We start from the raw sequence: 19044 nt of genomic DNA on the forward strand, positions 1-19044 counted from the left end.
CCGCCGCACCCCCCCTCCCCCGGCGCCGGGAATTCCTCCGCGCCGGCCCGGCCGGATCTCGCCGAGGGGCGGGGATGCCGCTGGAGCGCCAGCGGCGCGGCCGGAGGAAGAAAGGAAGGATTGCTCCCGGACCGCGGCCCGCCGCCGCGCCGCGGGGCTCTCCCGGCCAGCGGGCCCAGAGCAGAGAGGGGACTATTTCCCGGCGGCGGCGGCGCAGGGATCCCGGCGGGCGGGGTGTCGCGGCCGCCGGTGGTGTCGCGGCGAGGGGCGGGAGGAGCCGCGGCCGCGCCGGGGCCGAGCGGGGACAGGAGGCGCGGGCCGGGGGCCCGGGTCCACGGAGCCGGGCCGAGGGCGGCCACCTCAGGGCCGGGCCCCGGCGGGGAAAGCCGATGCTCTCACATCGGTGAAATCACACGGTGTGTGAACCCGTGCTGGTTTTTCTTTCTAAATTCAGAAAGGGATCTATTTATTTACCTGTTCAGTGCAATTCCGGTGCGTTACCAAGTGCTGCGGTGTTACCATCCAGTTTATATCAAAATATTCACGTTTTATGAGGTAAAAAAAGGCTGAGACGGGCTCCAGACCGAGGCTGAGTTACAATGTGGCAACAGTCTTGCTACTTAATCTGGAGATGCATTATTAGTCCGATTTGTTTCTATGCAAATACATTTAATGTTGTTGTGGCTACTTTTTAATGTGCGTTAAAGGTATTTTTAATGATGCAGTGATAACCTGTCAGTCTGATTTCCAGATGTAGGAGGAAAAAGTATAAACTTAGATTGCTATCTATCGAACTAAAATCTCATGTTCCAGCTACGAGTGTCTGACACCATCCATTACCCTTTGTCACATCTCAGCAATTCTTCCCAAACTCTGCCCTGGCGGCTGTCTACCCCAAGTTGGCTGGTTGATTGAGTGATTGATTGATTGAAGAGTGCTAGCAGGAATAGTGCAGCTGCTTTCTCACAGTGAGATAAAGGGGCGATGACTACTTGTGTCCATACTTACGGCTACTAAGTGTTCATAGTGTCTTAAAGTAGGATTGTAGCACGATGTAGTTTGCGGTGTTTGCTGTTTCTTGATATTTGCCTTGAAAGCAGCCCATTATGGTCAAATAATATGCTTTTGAAAAACCTTATGTGTGCTTCCTAGAATATGTCAGGAAAATATTGTCAAGACTTTTCCTGATTTGGGAATTTTGTGGTCCTTGAAGAACTGTTTTTGTGACAACTTTTGGCAGATGACTACTAAAAATGGGAGTAAACAAGCTGTGACTTCTCTATGCTTGCTGTTCTCCAAGCGTTGTACACAAAGATTAGCAAGGAGAAGGTAGGAGCAACAGGGGTTGACTGCCTGCAAGTGCCTCAACAATTGAGGATTTGCAATCTCACAGTTAAATGTGCACAAAAGAATTCACATAAGGAAGCACTCACAAATGCCAGAGCCACAGGAAAATCTTGAACCAACGTTTGTACTTCTAAGGCACAAAATCAATAAGAAAACTTGCAGGAAATTGGGATTTGTTGTTCTAGCTCTCCTAAGGCTGACTATTTGAGGCTTTTTAGCTTTATTTTCCATTGATGTGAAACTTGGGCATACATGCAGCACTTATGACTGCACTTGTCTGACAGTTCTTAACTACTGATAAAAGCTACTGAAATTTTTAGTAAGCTATTACAGCTTTCAGGAATTCTGAGTTCTTGCAAGTGTCATGAAAGTAACCACCTGAAAGGAAGATTCCTTGTAGCATGGTTGGGAGGAGAATTGTCTGAAGAGCTTGGCCTTTTTTATTTCTTTTATTTGCATGGCTGCTGCTGAAACTGCATTTCAAAGGTTACAGTAAAAAGGCATATGTTCACTTAGTCAACCACTTAGATATTAGCAGATGCATGCAGTGATATTCCCCCCCCCCCCCCCATGCAGTCTGGCTTGCTTTGCACTATTTCTTCTCTTGGGTTCTTGTCTTATCCTTCTCTTACCTTCTGTTTTAATTTGTTTGTTTGTTTACTAAGACCTTCTCCATAGTTCCTCTGTCACATTTAGTATGTGGGTGCTTCTGGATTAGATGTGACATGATAATCAGACAGTTGTTTGTGGGCTTGGTCTTGCATTTGTTATAGAAGCTATGCATAAGGAATTAGCTTAGACTAATATTAGCCTACAGAATTATAGAATCACAGCATGGTTTGGGTTGGAAGGGACCTTAAAGAGCATCTAGTTCCAACTCCCTGCCAAGAGCAAGGATGGCACTAGATCAGTTTCTCAGAGCCCCATCCAACCTGGTCTTGAACACTTCCAGGGATGGGGCGTCCCCAACCTCTCCTTGTTTTATGTTGTATCCTTTCTTCTGTATATCCTTCTCTGTATCCTTCCTCGGGATTTTTGTTTCCGAACACAATCCCTAGAGGGCAGCAAAGTAACCAATGCATTCAGTAGCTGCGACTTGAGCCAGTCTAAAGTTGCTCTTTACGAGCCTACCAGTTTTTTGTTCCTGGAGATTATGCCTTTCTTCTTAAAACTTATTTCCCAAGTCATAGTTTCAGGGGGAAAGTTTGTGTTTGGGCAGGAGGGGAGGGATCCTTGGAGTACAAAATGGATGGCAACAGAGAGGAAAGGAATTAGGAATGGACAAATTGCAAACAAGGAAGGTGAAGCAGTTGCTTCTTCCCTTTTAATGAAATTGCTGAAAGGCCTCAGTAGAAACAGAAGCTCAAAAGGAAACAGCTTTCCCTATCCATTAATTAACTCAGCTTAAAACCTACACGGCTTCTGAGGATGCTCCACACAGGTTTGAGGCCTCTTGCAATTTTTGTTAGTGCAGGTTCTTGGAATTCATTGCTTAAAATCAGACTCTGATTGAGCTGGGGACTCCTGCTATTATTACCTTACAGTGAGGGTTAATGACAGTATTAACTGTTGAGTGGGGAGCTAGGGGAAAGTAAAGACTATTTATTCAAAAGAAATGAAATTCTTATAACATGTCTTTATTACTATAGAATCATTTAGGATGGAAATGACCTCTAAAATCAAGTCCAGCCATAAACCCAGCACTGCCAAGTCCATCACTAAACCACATCCCTGAGTGCCACATCAATTCTTCTTTTAAATACCTCCAGGGATGGTGACTCCACTACTTCCCATGGCAGCCTGTTCCAATGCTTGACAACTATTTCTGTGAAGAAAGTTTTCCAGATATCCAATCTAAACCTCTCCTGGTGCAACTTGAGGCTGTTACCTCTCATCCTATCTATTATCACCTGTCAGAAGAGACCAATCCCCACCTTGCTACAGCCTCCTTTCAGGTAGTTGTAGGCAGCCATGAATATTCCCCTCAGCCTCCTTCTTTCCAGGCTAAACAACCCCAGCCCACTCAGCTGCTCTTCATAAAACTTGTGCCCCAGACACTTCACCAGCTTCATTGCTCTTTGGATGCTCTTTAGCACCTCTTGTATGTTATGCCCATCTCACCCATGAAAGTTCTAACTCATTACATTCTAGGTCAGGGAAAGTATTGCAGATCTCATGTTTGGCCTTTTTATCTTATGGTGACAGTTTCATGCTTTCAGGTTTTTTGGAAGGAGCATTTTGACAGTTTTCCTCTCTTGGGAATGTGACTTTACACCATTTAAAATCTGTGTCTTTAACTATTTTTAGAAACAGGTCAACAGATTTGTGATACTTCTCCAGGAAAATTATAGATAGATGATGTGTGTTCTGTGAAACCCAAAGAAGATAGGATGACCATGAAACCTTTTGGCAATATCCAGCCAGGAAACTTGTGCTTTAATGTGAAGGTTTATAATTGTTCCATAAAGAAAATTAAGCTCTTTGTCATCATAAACACATTAAGAAAAGCATGCCTGGGATCAAGGTAATTTCAGATAAATTATACTGCGTGGAGTCTGTTCACACCTCTGCTGGAAAATATATAGGTGTTATCTGTCAAGTACTGTTTCTTTTATATTAAACACAACTAGGCCTGCTGGGTGGGAAGTGGGAGGCTTAGAGTGGACAGGGTGAGATTTATTGGTTATTTTACACTGATGGTTGTTGCTGTGTTTCATTCAACATTCTCGAATTTCCCAAAGACTTCATGTTTTAGTGGAACCAGTGGAAGATGGTGGATTTTCTACAGCTCTAGAAAATCAGGCCTTCGGTCTCAAGCTAGCACTTATTAGTATTTTTGAATTCTAGTCTTAATGTTTTAAGGCAGAAGTTAGTAAAAATTGGTTCTATAACTGGCCATTAAAATGCAACAACAAAGCATATTTGCTAACCGTCTTTCTACTGTTAATATCCCCCAACTGAGGTTTTGTTTCTTGTTTTCTTTATTTTTGTAGTGCTGTCTTCCAGTTATAGGTTTCAAGAGTTATCTGCTTTCCAGATCTGAATGGCAATCTTCTGCATCAGGACAGTTGGTAACTTACTCTTGGGAGATAGAGAAAGTCAAGTTGCTGTTCCTTTGACAAGTCTGAGGACTTCAGCAGATGCAGACATTTTTCCTATTTAAATGCCTGTCACCAGCCGATCATATCATGCCCTTCTGAAACCTTTGCCAAAATTTGAGACTCAGACTGTGTTGTACAGTGTTAAGGGTAGATACACTGAATGGAGTGGGGAATGTTAGGACTTAGCACTCTGTTAAAAATAGTATTTTGAAATAAATGATTTGTTGCACCGTAGGAAGGCTTATTCAGGAACAAGCATAATGGGTTAGTGCTAACATCCATCTTGTCCAGTACTTTGATCCTGACAGTTCTACAGAGGAACTCATTTTGGGGCCAGTGCCATAATCTCCATTCTGTGTTGGCAAGAAGCCTATTTTTGGTCTTCTAAAGATTAGCTGAAACTCTGAAGCGTAAAGCTTGGTATCTTTAAAAAAAAATCTGATTCCTATGGATGTGTTATGAAGACTTCTGTTCCACCTGTACATATTCATAGACTCATTTCAGTGACTTTCTACAGGTGAATTTTACTGACACTGTATGATTCTATTTTTGTCCTTTGAAAGAAATTTTTTTCTCTTTTTCTTGACAGGAGGGACAGGTGTTCCTAATCAGCCCTTTCAGTATCATTGTTTCATTTTTCTACAGTTAATCTAAATACGTGGTAAGCTGTACTATTTGCAAAGAGTGAAGAGGTTCTGTGTCCACTTGATTATCATGACACATTGTGGGAAAAGTCTGAGTGTAGCTGGCTTAATCTTGTGTTACATAGGCAATTCAGGACTATTGGACATTTCAGGAAGTCAGTTTACAAACATCATTTAATCACTTATATTTTTGCATAGCCTCTTTAAAGGAAATTTTGGTAACAGCCACCAGTATGTCTTTGAATCAGAGCATTGGCATTCAGTATTTTCAGTGAAGATTCTCAGACTGTATATGAAGATCTTGTGTACGTGGCTGAAATGGTAGCATCTCTTTACAAATAATTTGGGTTTAGGGCCAGTTGTTTCCCACAGAAGGGAAAAAAGACATTGTAATTGTTTGGCAAGCTATGCTTTTTCTTTGTCCTGTTTCACTTTTGCATACAGTTAACCTAAACTACTTTTCATAAGACTGTTCAGCAGAAAGCAGAGGTCACCTAATTAATACTTAAAGCTGTTGGACTTCTGTAAGAAATGTAGTTTTGCTTCTCCTGCACGGTATTTACATTTTTTCTGTGTTTGTTTGTTGTGGTTTCAGAGGTGTTTTGTTTGTTTTTTTTAAATGCAAAGCAAAACAAGTGCTTTGATTCCATGCACTTGGGGAAACTGTGCTAAACTTATGCTTTACTCTTTCTTGTCAGGTTCTCTGTTGCTGTGCTAACTTGAAGAGGTGACCATTTGCTGTGAGTTAATGATGTTTATGCTCTCTCCTATGGGTGTCTCCTCCTTTTCCTCCTATGAAGCAACATCACAAAAGGAACATACTGTGCAAGATTTTCTCCTTGCAGTTAATAATGCCAAGCACTCACTGTGTTGAGAAAAATGTTCTTTTAAACATGCTAGAATAAAAAAGAAGATGCTCTGCTATGTTACCATATTATGTGCCTAATCCTGAAAAAGAAATAACTCTGCCCCAACCAGCTTACAGTTTGTTTGGGATCCAACCAGTGTATGTAACTGACACCAGGAAATCGAAGGGAGAATAAAGGAAACATGAAAAATATGTTAACATGGACAAATTATGTAAAATTACTGTAATCCTCTAATGCCCACCATTTAAGATACAGTGTTATTGCAGGAGTGATCTTGAGGGATCTGAAATAACCAAAAGTAGTGATGTTAAGAACTTTCTTTGAGGAAGATGATGTATTTTTCATGTGGAAAAAAGGTGTAAAGAGTGGTGCAGTAACCAGTAGTGGCAGCTTTTTTGCTGTATGTTTTAAGCCTTGGACTGTTAGAACATTTTATGCTGTAGCATACTGGCACCTTCTGCTAAATTTTGTCCTCCAAAGCTTATCCTACCTGGCTTCTTGTGGTTTAAGGGTGGGGGGACAGGGGCAGGTATAAAGTGGAAAATAACACTGACTGTCTATGACCAAAAGAAGGTCCCTGAGGTATTACAAGAGTTTGTATTTCAGTTTTCTGTCTTGTTGTTTCTGTAGAAAAGTATGCACTGTTTCTTAGAAGTCCCTGTGTTACAGAGCTGTGCTGGATTTTGAAGGTCAGTGTGGCTGGACTGTATAGGTGTCAAAATATTACTACTATTCAAGTGTCATATCTTTTCCAGCTGTAACTACTGTTTGGCTCATGTAATGATCCACAGTTCAGATATACAGTTTAGGAAAGATCAGCAAGATGCTCCATTTTGAGAATACCTCTAAGACAGAGTTGTAAGCAACAAAAATATAATCGTTAGTTAATTTTTTCTCCTATAAGTAAGATTTATTTTTCCACATGGAAATTGTTATTATAATACCATTTCACTGGAATTTTCTAGGAGTACAATGGTTCTCTAAAGTGTATCTTGTTAAAAAAACCCAGCAGCTCAACAACAAATAAATCAATATGGCTGTATCTGGCTCTTCAGGTTGTATTATGTGATGTTTCCAGGAATTATGTCCTCTCTTCTCCTGTCTGAGGCAGATATAACTACATAAATATAAAATGAAATCTGCAATTTTGTATTTGAAGGTATGGATCAGTACATACACGCTCAGTCTACAGTAGCAAAGTTGTCCTTGGAAACAAGGACACAAAATTTCTGCTGGAGTTTTTGTTAAACTGAGAGGAAAAACAAAAGGTCATGCCTACACAACTTTAGAGTGAAAATGTTGGATACCACTAGGACCTTGTTATTGTTAGTTTCCACACAGTTTTTAGAAAAATACCCACTCAACTTCACTCTCAGCCAGTGCTTTAAATTCTCTTATGCTGGAGATCATGTTTTTACTTGCTGTTATATAGTTCACTGTCTTCCATCTAAATTACATCCGTTTTAGTGAAGGTGGCTTTTATCCTCAGTTAAATTAAACAAATTAAAATTCGAAATACATTATAGTCTGGGAGCCTGCTATGAGGTCCATTTGTGGACCATTGTCTCAATTTCAGACACGTATCATTCTGAAAAACCAAAGAGATGACCCAGGTTTCAGAGTTACACTCTGAGCCCACTGCCAGAGGTCCTTCCCTATGGATCCTGCAGAACTGGCAAGGGCATCTTGGATAGATGATGTTCTGCTGATGTTTCATGTGTAAATATCCACTTCTAACAAGCATGTTCCCAGCCCATCCACTCATTCCCTAACTTCACCTTCCCATGTGCCACGTGCTGTGTTTTGGTTAGGTAGCTGCAGACAGGTCTGCATATTCTAAAAGAATGTCCTGATACTTTTCTGTACTGTGTGACTTTACATAGAAGTTTTTCTATTCATTAACTGGTAGCAGTCTTTGCTTCACAGTAATAGATGGAAGGAAAAAAAAAGACTCCTCTTCTACTTGTATTGTAAAAAAATAACCAGAATTAGAAAAGGCAAACCTCCCCCCCTGCGAGTATGGGTTTATGAAAATCGATAGCTCCTGTGTTACTAGTTATGAATATGAGTCCAGTGCTGATAAAGACATGGAAAAAACTGCTTTTAAGATATGATCAAATTTAGAAAATTAGTAATTTTTTTTCTCAGTCCAATTGGTGGAGATAACAATGACTAGATAACATTCTAACTAGAAGTTAGAATGAGAAAGTTTGTTGTCACTTTATTTAAATTTTAAATGAAAAAAATGGCTGTATTAAGCTGTGTTAAAAAACCAACCAACTTCCTTCCTTCCTTCCTTCCTTCCTTCCTTCCTTCCTTCCTTCCTTCCTTCCTTCCTTCCTTCCTTCCTTCCTTCCTTCCTTCCTTCCTTCCTTCCTTCCTTCCTTCCTTCCTTCCTTCCTTCCTTCCTTCCTTCCTTCCTTCCTTCCTCCCTTCCTCCCTTCCTCCCTCCCTCCCTCCCTCCCTCCCTCCCTCCCTCCCTCCCTCCCTCCCTTCCTCCCTCCCTTCCTCCCTCCCTTCCTCCCTCCCTTCCTCCCTCCCTTCCTCCCTCCCTTCCTTCCTCCCTTCCTTCCTTCCTCCCTTCCTTCCCTCCCTTCCCTCCCTCCTTCCCAGATTTATGCTCCTGAGTTCTTTGGCTATTTCTGCTTATCCCTCCCACTGTCAAAGAATGCAACAAAGTTTTGTCTACACGGAAAGCAAATACTGCAAGTAATGCAGCCTATTGACATAAGTAAGTAGGAAATATGTGATGAAATGCTAATGCTCAGGGAAACGATGAAATAAAGTGAGAAGAGTTTAGTTTGCTTGCTTTCTTCTGTTTCCAGGGCTTTTTTTTTTTGGAGGAGAGGTTGATTTCTCGCTGTTGATAAACTTTCTGTAACTGGAAAAAGTACAAGGAACTGGTATGGTAAAGTTTTAAGGTAAGAAACTTTATCGACTATGTGACTTCAAAACAGGAATTCTGAGCATATATAAGGCAAAACCTATAAAATACAGGCTCTGTGCAAGAAACTTATTGACTGTGTTGAGGATAGTTTTATGCTGGGTACTCTTTAAGGTGTATTTCTTGGAGAGGCTGCTTGGAAAGAGGCACTAGCAGTGTGTTTACCACTGTCAGCCTCATAGGTAGGATGCTTCTGTCCAGAAAACAATGAGGCTTTTAAGATTGTTGGGCTTTTTAAATTTACCTAAGAGTTTAGGTTATGTTATAATGTGGGGACTCTGACTCGGAATTATTTGGGAATTCTTTGTATTGTTAAATTCTTGGGAACTGCTGTATAGTAGAATACAAAGAAAAAACGAAAAAGAGGACCTTATAGCTAGCATAAACATATTCCTAACTAGGAATTATTTGTCTGAATCTGGGTCTAAACTAGCTAATTTCCAGTTTTATTCTTTGGACAGCATATAATGAAAACGTAGAATTAAAAGTGGCTTTTATAAATACTGTTATATTAGAGACTGCTAGTCAAGAGTTGGGAGATAAAGATGCAATTAGTAACAACACAGTAATTCAGCCTGCAAAGCTACTTGCTACTTAACAGAAAACAATCACCCAGAAAGAACTATGGGTTCCTAGGCTTATTGTGGACAGGGCATGCAAATAAAATTATTTGTTACAATTACTTAGCAGGACCCTGCATTTTGTTAGAATTCAAGCAAACTGCAGCCAAACTGCTTAATTTTGCCTTGTTTTATATTGACCCAGACACAGGAAAAATGAGGCCAGTGAAGTACACAATGAAAGTGTTAATAAAAAATCCCACCAGACCTGGAACCAAGGAAATTACGGTTATTTTTCTATCCCTTCTCTGAGTAACAATGCCAGTGGGTCACCGCCTCCGCTCTGAGACTGGGAGAGATTATGGACATGTCAGGACAGGGTTGTGCCAAGAGGATTGGGTAGACACAGCTGCAGTGAGGGGAAGGGTGACAGTAATTGTTGTCTCAGTCAGGATATGTGGGGACCTTTTTTGTTTTGGGTTCTGGGGGTTTTGGTTTTTTTTCCTCCCTAAATCTGGAAATCCAGGATGCTTCCTCCTGTTGAAGTAAATGGAGATGGACATGCTGTCCAAATGGGGAAAATTGTTCTATGCCCTTTTGAGGTGTTCCTTAAGAGGGAACAGTTCCTCCCTGTTAGCCCACACTCCAAATGTTAGATATATAAATAAAAACTGGCTGTGTACTCCCTCATCAGTTTTATTTTGAGATTTTTTTTTTCTTCTTTTCAGAACATTGGATTTTTTTAGTTATTTTTCCATATTTGTTACCCCTGAAAAGTCTGGAGGAAATTCAGTAATTCCAAAACTAGAAAAGTGTCCATATTTATTTTTTGACAAATTTGTTATGGCTGTTTGGGAATACTAAGATACCTCAATCCCTAGGTGCAACTGGATATTTCTTTGAGTTTCTTTTATTTCAGACCCCAGAAATAATTGGACCTTCAGGAACCTCAGGCTGAACTTTACCAGTGTCTCAAGACAGCATAGAAATAAATTGAACGGTTTCAGTAAGACGCACAGATATCTTCTCAAATTCTTTCCTTTTGATGGACACATGTGCTTTTTAAACTACAGACTTGGGTTACTTTTTAGGACTAACTTTCATTTCTCATTGCTCTTCCACAAAGTAACAAAGAAGGTTGATCACAAGCAACTAAGTATTCCTCGATGTTATTACTTGATGGGAGGCCTTGGCCTGCCTTCCTTCGGGGGTAAGATCTTGTACAATAATGACTGCTTTATTGATTTGAATGTAAAAATAAATTAATAAAATTATAATTGTTTCTCCATCTTAGCTGGAATTCAGAATTTCTTTTTTTTGTTTAGTGTCTGTATGGCAGCGTAACTTGTGTACTACCTTCTGTAATTTATTATTCTATCAATTAATGTATTTTATTTTGACAGTTTATCAAAGCTATATGGTAATATACAAATTGATCTCAATTTAAAGATCGAATGCTCTTTTTATTTTCAGAGTTGGTGGTAGTTTGTTGTAACTGTGTTATGATTCTTGGTTTTGACAGACAATTTTTTACAAAGAGCAAAAGGAAGTGTGCAAAACAGTAAAGAAATCAAAAAGACCTTAAATAAAACCACTTTTCGATATAAATTAGCTAAATTCTGAGCCTATGAGGTGTCCCTGACTACCACAATTCTTTACCCATTTGAAGCTGTGACAGTGAAATGACAAGTCCCAGGTACTGGCAGAGTCTAACAGCAGAAGCCTTGTGCAACTTTGGGAGAACTGGGTTTGCCCTGCAAGAGCTGACAGGGGAGCATTACAGCAACTTTTCATGCATTTGAAAACTTGCAAAGGGGTTGGTGATTTTTGTGACTGCAGAAGGAAGAGGTTTTACTGGCTTCAAAGACCAGATGACTTAGTGACATTTTAGGAAAAGCTTTCTCACAAGATTTGTTAGATGCTGGAACAGATTGCCAAGAGGCTCTATGGCTGACAAAGGGAAAGTTTTTTAAAGTGAGTTACCTTAGTATCTCTCAAGAGTGAGCCATGTGACAAAGTGAAAGAAGTGAGCTCTGTCCAGTTCCGGTGTTTTTATTTCATAGATGCTGTGGGGTTAAATGACCTTCCCATAATTAATTCCTGGACCTGGTGTTTTCAAGGTGTTTGCATGTATCAACACTGGAACTTGACAGCCATGTTAGTAAATGGGTTGATGTAAATGTAGGCTGCTGCCAAAAAGGGAGGTGTCTTAGCTGCCCTTTTCAGGCTGGTTTTCAATTCAGTGGGGTGACAAATATGCATAGCTTAGATCAGGGCAAATCTGTCCCTTTTGCAGCAGCAGCTGCTCAGTGTGACCATGGAACAGGTGCTTAAGGCTGGGTAATCAAGGGAGGGTCACTTACTGGGGTGATTGATACTACATGTCCTGACCTAGGGCCTTGTTCAGGAAGGAACAACAGGCTGAAGGAGCAGCATAATGCAAGACAGCTGAAATGTCCTCTATAGCAAGCTATCACCTTTTATATTGGCCTTAAATGGAAGTGGTAGGTACTTAGTTCTGTCCAGTAGGCTTTCACAAACATAGCAATTCCAGTTTTCAACTTCCAAAAAAAAAGATAGCTGGAGAGAGGTAACCCACTAATAATGAAGTCAGACAGCATACATGTCCTGCTTCAAGTGGGGCTTTGCCTCCAGCTCGGTATCTTTAGCAAAATTTACCAGTGATGGTGAGAAAATTAGTATAGAATTCAAAATAATCACAGTAAAACATTATCACAGTATCGTTCTGCTGTAGTGGTGAAAAATTCATACTGCCAGCAGGAATCATATTTTGCAGGGGGGAGAAAGTCTAAAGGAGGTAGAATATACAAGAGAAATCTTCCACTTGTTACTGGGTCTGGCAGAGATGGAGTTCATTTTCCCCACAGCAGCCCCCAGGGCTGTGCTGTGCATTGGCAGCTGTAAAGGTGCCCATAAGACACCAGTGTTTTGGCTGCTGCTGAGCAGTGCTGGCACGGCATCAGCACTGTCACTCCATCCTCTTCCCCTCACCGGGAGCGTGGGGGTGAGCAAAATTTTGGGAGGGGACATAACCAGGGCAGCTGCCCCACTGAGCAAAGGGATATTCCATACTATGGGATTCTGCTCAGATGCAAAAGCTAAGGAAAAGGGGGAGGGTCACGGGGCATCTGTTGTTTACAGTGTTTACCCTCCAGAGCAACCACTGTGTGTGCTGAAGCCCTGCTTCCTGGGAGGTGGCAAGCCATCACTTGCTCATGGGAAGTAAATAATAAAATCTGTTTTTTGAATTTGCTTGTATGCATGCAGTTTTTTTCTTTTGCCTTAGTGAACTGCTTTTTCTTGACCTAAAAGGGCTTTTTTCCATCTTATTTGCTGAGGAGGGGAGTGATAGAGTGACTTGGTGGGCACCTGCCATCCAGCCAAGATCAACCCACCACAATTTACTACAGCATTTTAGTCATTTGCATTGTTACAGGGTATATGTAAACCCCAATGTAGATAAAATAGTACCTTTGACATAAAACTTGTAGGATAAGCATGACACTGAAAAATTAGATAATCAGAGACTGGACCACACAATGCAATGCAAACTGCAGCCACCCCCGACTCCATGGAGTTCCAGAAAAAAGTCTTTAGTTTCTTACTCTTGTGTCACCTTGTTCCCACTTCTGTGTACTTGCTGATTCAGTTTAAAACCTTTTTCCTTTAAAGGCCTCAAAATTTCTGTAATGTATGTCAGCTGCCAGGTGTCTCCTAAGTCATAGACATTCCTGCAGAGCCCAGCAAAAGCTAAGATAGAGCGTGCACTTATTCCTCTGGCACAGTGGCTTTGAGAGATAATGAAACAGTATTCTGCATCCCAGTTTTCCAAACCTTACTCTTGGTTGTTAGCAGTTGTGTAAATTCAGTGTCAAAGGTTACGTTTACAATTTTGCCAGAGAGTTTTAGAATCTCTTCGGGTTTGGCCGGTGCTGCTGAAGCTAGCAGGAACTAAATAACCTGGGACCTTTGTATGGATAGTTGTTTGGGATACTTAGATGTGTAAAGATGCAAATAAATACTTCTATGGGATCTTTTAAACCCCAGCATTTCAGGGAGAGTGGCCTTTTTGCAGTTTCAGGCACTTGATTTTTTTTCTCCTAACCAGCCTCTCTTTGGTAGCAAGTGCAGGAATGCTCAGCATATAATCACCAGTATAAAGGAGGCTAATTCCTGCCTGGCAGCTGGGCTGGGCCATGGGGGCTTTCGGAGTTCCCCCGGTGCCCGGTTGTATGAGAGACTCCTGGCACCAGGGTGCTCAGGGACTTGGTCTGTAGCTCCTGCTGCAATGAAATTGTCTTCACCCCGCGACTCTCACAGACTTCACTTAAAAATGCTGTGGGAGGCTGGTGGCAGGGAGATCTGACTTTTCGGGCAGAGTGTGTGTCACAGTCAGCGTTTGGTCACAGCTGTGTGGCTGAATCCAGCCGTGTGTGTGGCTGTGCTGGAGCTGGCTGTGGTTCCTGGCTGTGCTGTGGTCCTGGCCCAAGCCTAACCTAGGAGAGAGCAAGCTGGGCAGTGCCAGAGTTCTGTGGGAGCAGTGGTAATGATTAAAATGCCCAGGTGACACAGGCCATCGTGTTTGCCATACTTTATTTGCTCGTGCTGTGAGAAATAGCTTTTCCTCAAGCACATGAACATGCAGAAACATATTCATTCATGTCTCCAATATGCCTTGAGCTGTGGAGCCTGAAGTTGCTGCATTTAATGAAGCTTTACAGTAAGTAAATGCCAATGCCAGCAAGAAAAAAGCTGCCTTTTGAATTTAAAAGATCTGACTATTTTCCATTTACTGATAGATTGGTAGCAGGGAAGAACAAAGTCGATTAATCTCTGAATGAAAACTTGATGTCAATTAAATGTCTCAAAGAGTTCAAGACCTGTCAAAGGTTATATTTGAACAGTTTGTCTCGCTGCTCCCACGGAGCTGTTAATCAGTTTGACCACATAATACTGAGTAGCCTTCTAACGGAAATCATCGTAGGGAAGCGTGAAGCGCGACCCGGGATGAGAGCGGCGAGCGAAGGCTCCGGAGCTTCGCGGCGACCGACCCGGGGCGGGATATGGAGGTGCCTCCCGCCGCTCGGGAGAGCGGCTGCCGGGAGTTTGTGAGCGGTCTTTAAGCGCTCCGGGTTTCTCATCCCCCGAGGCGCGCCGGCGAGGAGTCGAGCGCGGCGGCAGCCGCCCCTGAGCGGGGCATGAGGCCGGCGGAAGGCGCCGTCCGCGGCTGACGGGCCGAGCGCTGCCGGGGCCCGCAGCTCGCTGCGCCGCGCCGGCCCCAGACGATGGCGCTGCAGCCCCGGCGTTGCGGCGCGGCGGCGGCCGGCGGGGGTCGCTGCGGGGCGGTCCGGCGGCGGCGGCGGCGCGGGGCTGCGGTGCGCGGGAGGCGGCGGCGGCGGTGCCGCACAGCCGCTGGTGCCGGTCCCGGCGGAGGCATGAGGCGCGCGGGGCGGGCGGGCGGCGGCGCGGCAGAGCGCGGGTCAGCGCGGCCCTGAGCGGAGCCTCCGCGCCGCGCTGCGCTCCCGCAGAGCGACTATGGCCGGGGGAAGGCGAGGGCTGGTGGCGCCTCAGAACACGTTCCTGGAGAACATCGTGCGGAGGTCTAACGGTAAGGGGGCACCGGGGGCGAGCTCTCGCCCGCCACAAGGAGCCCGCCGCGTCCTCGACGGGGACAGCGCCGGGCGCGGGGCGCCGAGCCCCGGCCGCTGCCGGGCGGCTCCGCCGAAGCGGCGCATCCAGGTGCCGGAGCCGGTGCCGGCTGCGCCGCCCAAGTCCTGCCGAGAGCCCCTGGCCCGGGCGGCGGGGCTCGGGCTGCAGGTGCGCCGGCACGGCGGGCGCCCAGCGAGCCCCGCCGGCCGCGTCGTGCCCGCGGCGGGCCGGGATCCGCGCCCCGGGGGCGAGCGGGGCAGCGCCCGGCCCGGAGCGGGGGGCTCGGGGCGTCCGGAGAGCGGCGGGGGCGGCGGCGGCTCCGGACCGGGAGGAGGTGCCGGGATTCAAGATGGTCCCTGGGCAGGGAGAGCCCGGTGCGGGGGCATCGGCCAGGGCTGCCTGCCCGAGTTGAAAGGGAAGGTTGGTCCTAAGTGAGGAGAGACTTTGCCATTTTGAAGGCTGAGGGCAGATATTTCTTTTTTTTTCCTAGTGCACTGTAACCAGGTCTGTCTCTTGGAAAACTGTGTAGTGGAAAATGCCTCGAATTTCACAATTGCATGCAAATATGTATTAATGCTATCCAGATTCTTTCACTTCGGGACTTACCAAAAGCTGCTCCCTCAGTAAGCTGGCGACCATGCAGGCGTTCGTGGATTTGTTTAACCTAGGCATGTGCATTTCTTTTAAAGCCCCGAGCCTAAGTTGTGCCATTTTTAATGCTTCCATTGACTTCAGTGGGGTTACTTAAGGGATTAAGAACTTGTACTATGGTTGAGAATATGCAGGATCAAGCTCTTTTTGAAGACAAGTTAATTAATTAAAAACATGGTCAGTTTGTTCTGATAAAGCAAAGACAACCTTCTTGATAAGCAGCTAAAAACTCAAATGATCATAAGAATTATTATTTTTTTTTAATTAGGCAGGATTATTGGAGAACTAGCCTTTGATAAGACCATATTTTCCCAAAAGATTGAGGCTCTTTTTATAGGTTATTTCTCTCTGCAACTTTCCTGTAGAAGGGAAGGGCTTGGAAGCTGCATTCCTGAAAAAAATTACTCTCCAGACTTACAGTGAATCTTGCCCTCTTTTTTATTTCTTTTAAAATGAATGTTACATTTGATCACATTCAGGCTGCTTCTCTAATCTTCCAACAACAGTTATTGAAGGTTTTTTTCAAAACTGTCTCGACTTTGTAGATTATTTTCTTCATTAAAAACCAATTTCCTCTTTTGGCTTTCAGTGCCAAAGCCTCGATGCAATAAATCAGTTGAGGCTTGGAGATGGGGGGAATCATGCAGCAGAAGCTATGCTCTGTTTCTTCCTCTCTTCCCCCATTATTAAGAAGGTGTCATAACAGAACTTGGTGCTAGACAGCACAGGTAAAATGACAACACTCCATTTCCAAACGCTCAGCAAGTCCTGAGGACTGGAATCAATACAAGTTTTTAGATTAAGCTGGGTAGGAAACGATGCACAGTTCAGACATATAAGGATAAGCTTAGGGAAGTGACTCAGGTTTAGAAGCCCATTTCTTCTGTAATGTGCCTTCAAGTTTTTGCTGGACTCAGTCCAGCTTTGCTGTCAATGTGATGCTGTCACATACAAATTATGGATGAATCAGTTTTTCTAACCTTCGTCTGCTTGAGCAGACAAGGATAGACTCCCTTCTCTCCTGCTGAGGCAGGGCTGTGCTGACCAGCACGGGGGCAGTATGGAAACATGCCAGTTTCTTGTTGCCTGTCTCATCTTGTCCTGCCTACTTGGCCATTGAGATGATTTGGGATGCCCACCGGATGATTGCTTAAATGGGCCCATAAAGCTTGAGGTTTGGCTCCCCTTTCTTGGTTTCGTTCAATTGGGTAGTAATGTGACCCACAATGAAACTATCTACGCCATCTGGGAGTTGCCAAATAAACCTTGGGCTTGTGGTCAAGCTTGTATTTGCTGGCACATGCAAGCAAGTTGAGTAGTGCCAACAGATATTGAGTAGATACAGATATAGGACTGTTCCTAATTTGGGGAGGATTCCCTTTGAAAAGAGAGGAATTTGGTCTTTGAACAGAAACATGTACTAAGTGCTTCACGTGAAGGAACTTGTACATGATATGCATATCATCAGTCACTGATGGACTGAGGGAAGCATGTTTTGGGGCAGGGGATGTTAACTCAGTGAAAGAGGCTGTATGGCAATAACAGAGGAATGGACGTGCAGCCTCTTTTGGAAGCATTGCTTTAAGGACAGCACTAATTGCACTGTTATTTTACCAGTAGTTTTAACAAGGAATTCTTTGGACAGCCTTTTGTGTTAGATGTGGGACTGGTAAGCTGATGCACATTCAGTGGCAAAAGGTAGTAGGAGTGTATGTAGGCATGCAAGTTCAGGGTTTTTTCCATTAGGGTTAAAATTTGGCTCATGTTCATATCACACCTTCTGCAGCAAGACTCACCTCAAACTCCTTTGGTCTGAATCATCTACCTCAGAGTTACTAGGAACAAGAGCTTCTTCACAGGCTGCAAATCAATTTGCAGACAGGTTCTCATGCACTGAATGCCAGCCAAAAGAGCTGTGCTAGGGCTGCAAAGCATTTCCTTCCCATGTGTTGGAGTAGAGAGAGGATGGGGTGGCCTTAGGATAGCACATGCAGGAAGGAACATGTGAAGTGTCATCTTCCTAGACCGGTGGACCTCGTCTGTCCTCTGTGATTTCTTCTCACAAGAAGACTTTTGATGAAGTGTGAGCTTAAGATTTGTCCTTCTTTGAAATGAGGGACACCATAACTCTGATCATCTTGTATTTAATGTTTAAAATCTGTGCTTCTGTACTAGCCATGCAGAGATAGAAAAATAAATGTTGCATGCAGCGGTTGGTTGATAAAAATTTCTTTGAAGCATTGAAATATTTAAAGACCAGAACACCCAGTGGGACAGAAAATGAGCCCGTGCTGTAAAACAGTGCAGTATATAAAGAATCACTAGCCCCTGGTGATTACTGCTAATGTGATATTAATGTTTTTTCTTGGTAATGTAATACATCCACAGTATACAAGCACTGTAATAATAACAGTTATAAACCTGGATCATGGCCAGGGCACCCAATTCAGCTGGTGCAGTTTATTGTAGAGGATAGTGGCTATTTGTGGTATTCCAATGCTTTATCAATATCTGGAGGCAAAAATAGTTTTCAATTTATGTAAATGCCAGCTGAATTCTTCAGTCCTTCCTTGGTCAAAATTCCCATTGAGGTGTGTGATAACTGTGCCTGTGTAAGGATGATAAAAGTAAGTCCTGTGTTTACATGGCTTTGGAAGGTCAGTGGAAGTCATAGGTACTTTTCTGATTTATGGACAAAATAAGGAGGTTAGAGGAAGGGTAAGTTAGAAGGCACGAGGTTGGTGTGAATTTAATTTTCCTTTCACAAAATCCCCTGGGAACACACTAAGGAAACATCAGTTAGGGAAGCAAACCTGGACCTTTTGATGGGGAATGCAGAGAGTTCCCTGTAGAGGGAAAGAAAAAGCACCTTCAGACACAGATCTCAAGTATAACAGACATTTGCATGATTTATGGCGTTGCTTCCATTACAGGCTATAAAGTCCCAGTACAATAAACATTTTGCATCCTGGGCATGCTAACCTTGTACCATCATCTGAGACCTAGGAGAGAAATTAACTTTATTGTAAACACTTCTGAAACTGAAAAGACTGGTTTTGTGTTTCAGCCAGAGAGAAATGCAAAGGAAACTTAACAGAGAATGAAGAATGAAAACAGCAGACCTTCAGAAACTGCAAGAAAACAATTTGTAGGTTCTGTGTTAAGGACACTTTCCCAAAGAGAATGAAATAAAGGGTTTTGTTGCTTCAAGATCTTCCTTCTTTCCCATGTTAACAACTGTGGAGACACATACATTTT

At 43.4% G+C, this 19044-nt stretch overlaps 1 protein-coding gene and 1 long non-coding RNA gene across 11 annotated transcripts in view; both read left to right on the plus strand.

Moving 5' to 3' along the window:
* Positions 1-81: 81 nt before the first annotated feature.
* On the plus strand, positions 82-10758 carry LOC138107859 (uncharacterized). Of its 3 annotated transcripts, XR_011149735.1 has the most exons (5): positions 1955-5109; positions 5791-5832; positions 6592-6650; positions 8787-8882; positions 10385-10758. It is a non-coding gene; the product is annotated as an uncharacterized lncRNA (long non-coding RNA). The 3 variants fall into 3 exon arrangements; XR_011149736.1 differs by adding an exon at positions 82-416 and having other exon boundaries at positions 4341-6650; XR_011149734.1 differs by having other exon boundaries at positions 1955-6650.
* A 4155-nt stretch (positions 10759-14913) lies between these two features.
* KCNH1 (potassium voltage-gated channel subfamily H member 1) overlaps positions 14914-19044 on the plus strand; it is a 177623-nt gene continuing 173492 nt past the window's right edge. For all 8 annotated transcript variants that reach the window (XR_011149737.1, XM_069009612.1, XM_069009619.1 and 5 more), the window contains exon 1: positions 14914-15094. Coding sequence is in view for 7 of the 8 variants with exons in the window: in XM_069009612.1 (XP_068865713.1) it covers positions 15022-15094 (73 nt within the window). In the remaining variant the exon portion in view is untranslated. The remainder of the gene's footprint in view (positions 15095-19044) is intronic.

This window comes from Aphelocoma coerulescens, chromosome 3, assembly GCF_041296385.1.
Source record: "Aphelocoma coerulescens isolate FSJ_1873_10779 chromosome 3, UR_Acoe_1.0, whole genome shotgun sequence".
NCBI classification, from domain to species: Eukaryota; Metazoa; Chordata; class Aves; order Passeriformes; family Corvidae; genus Aphelocoma; species Aphelocoma coerulescens.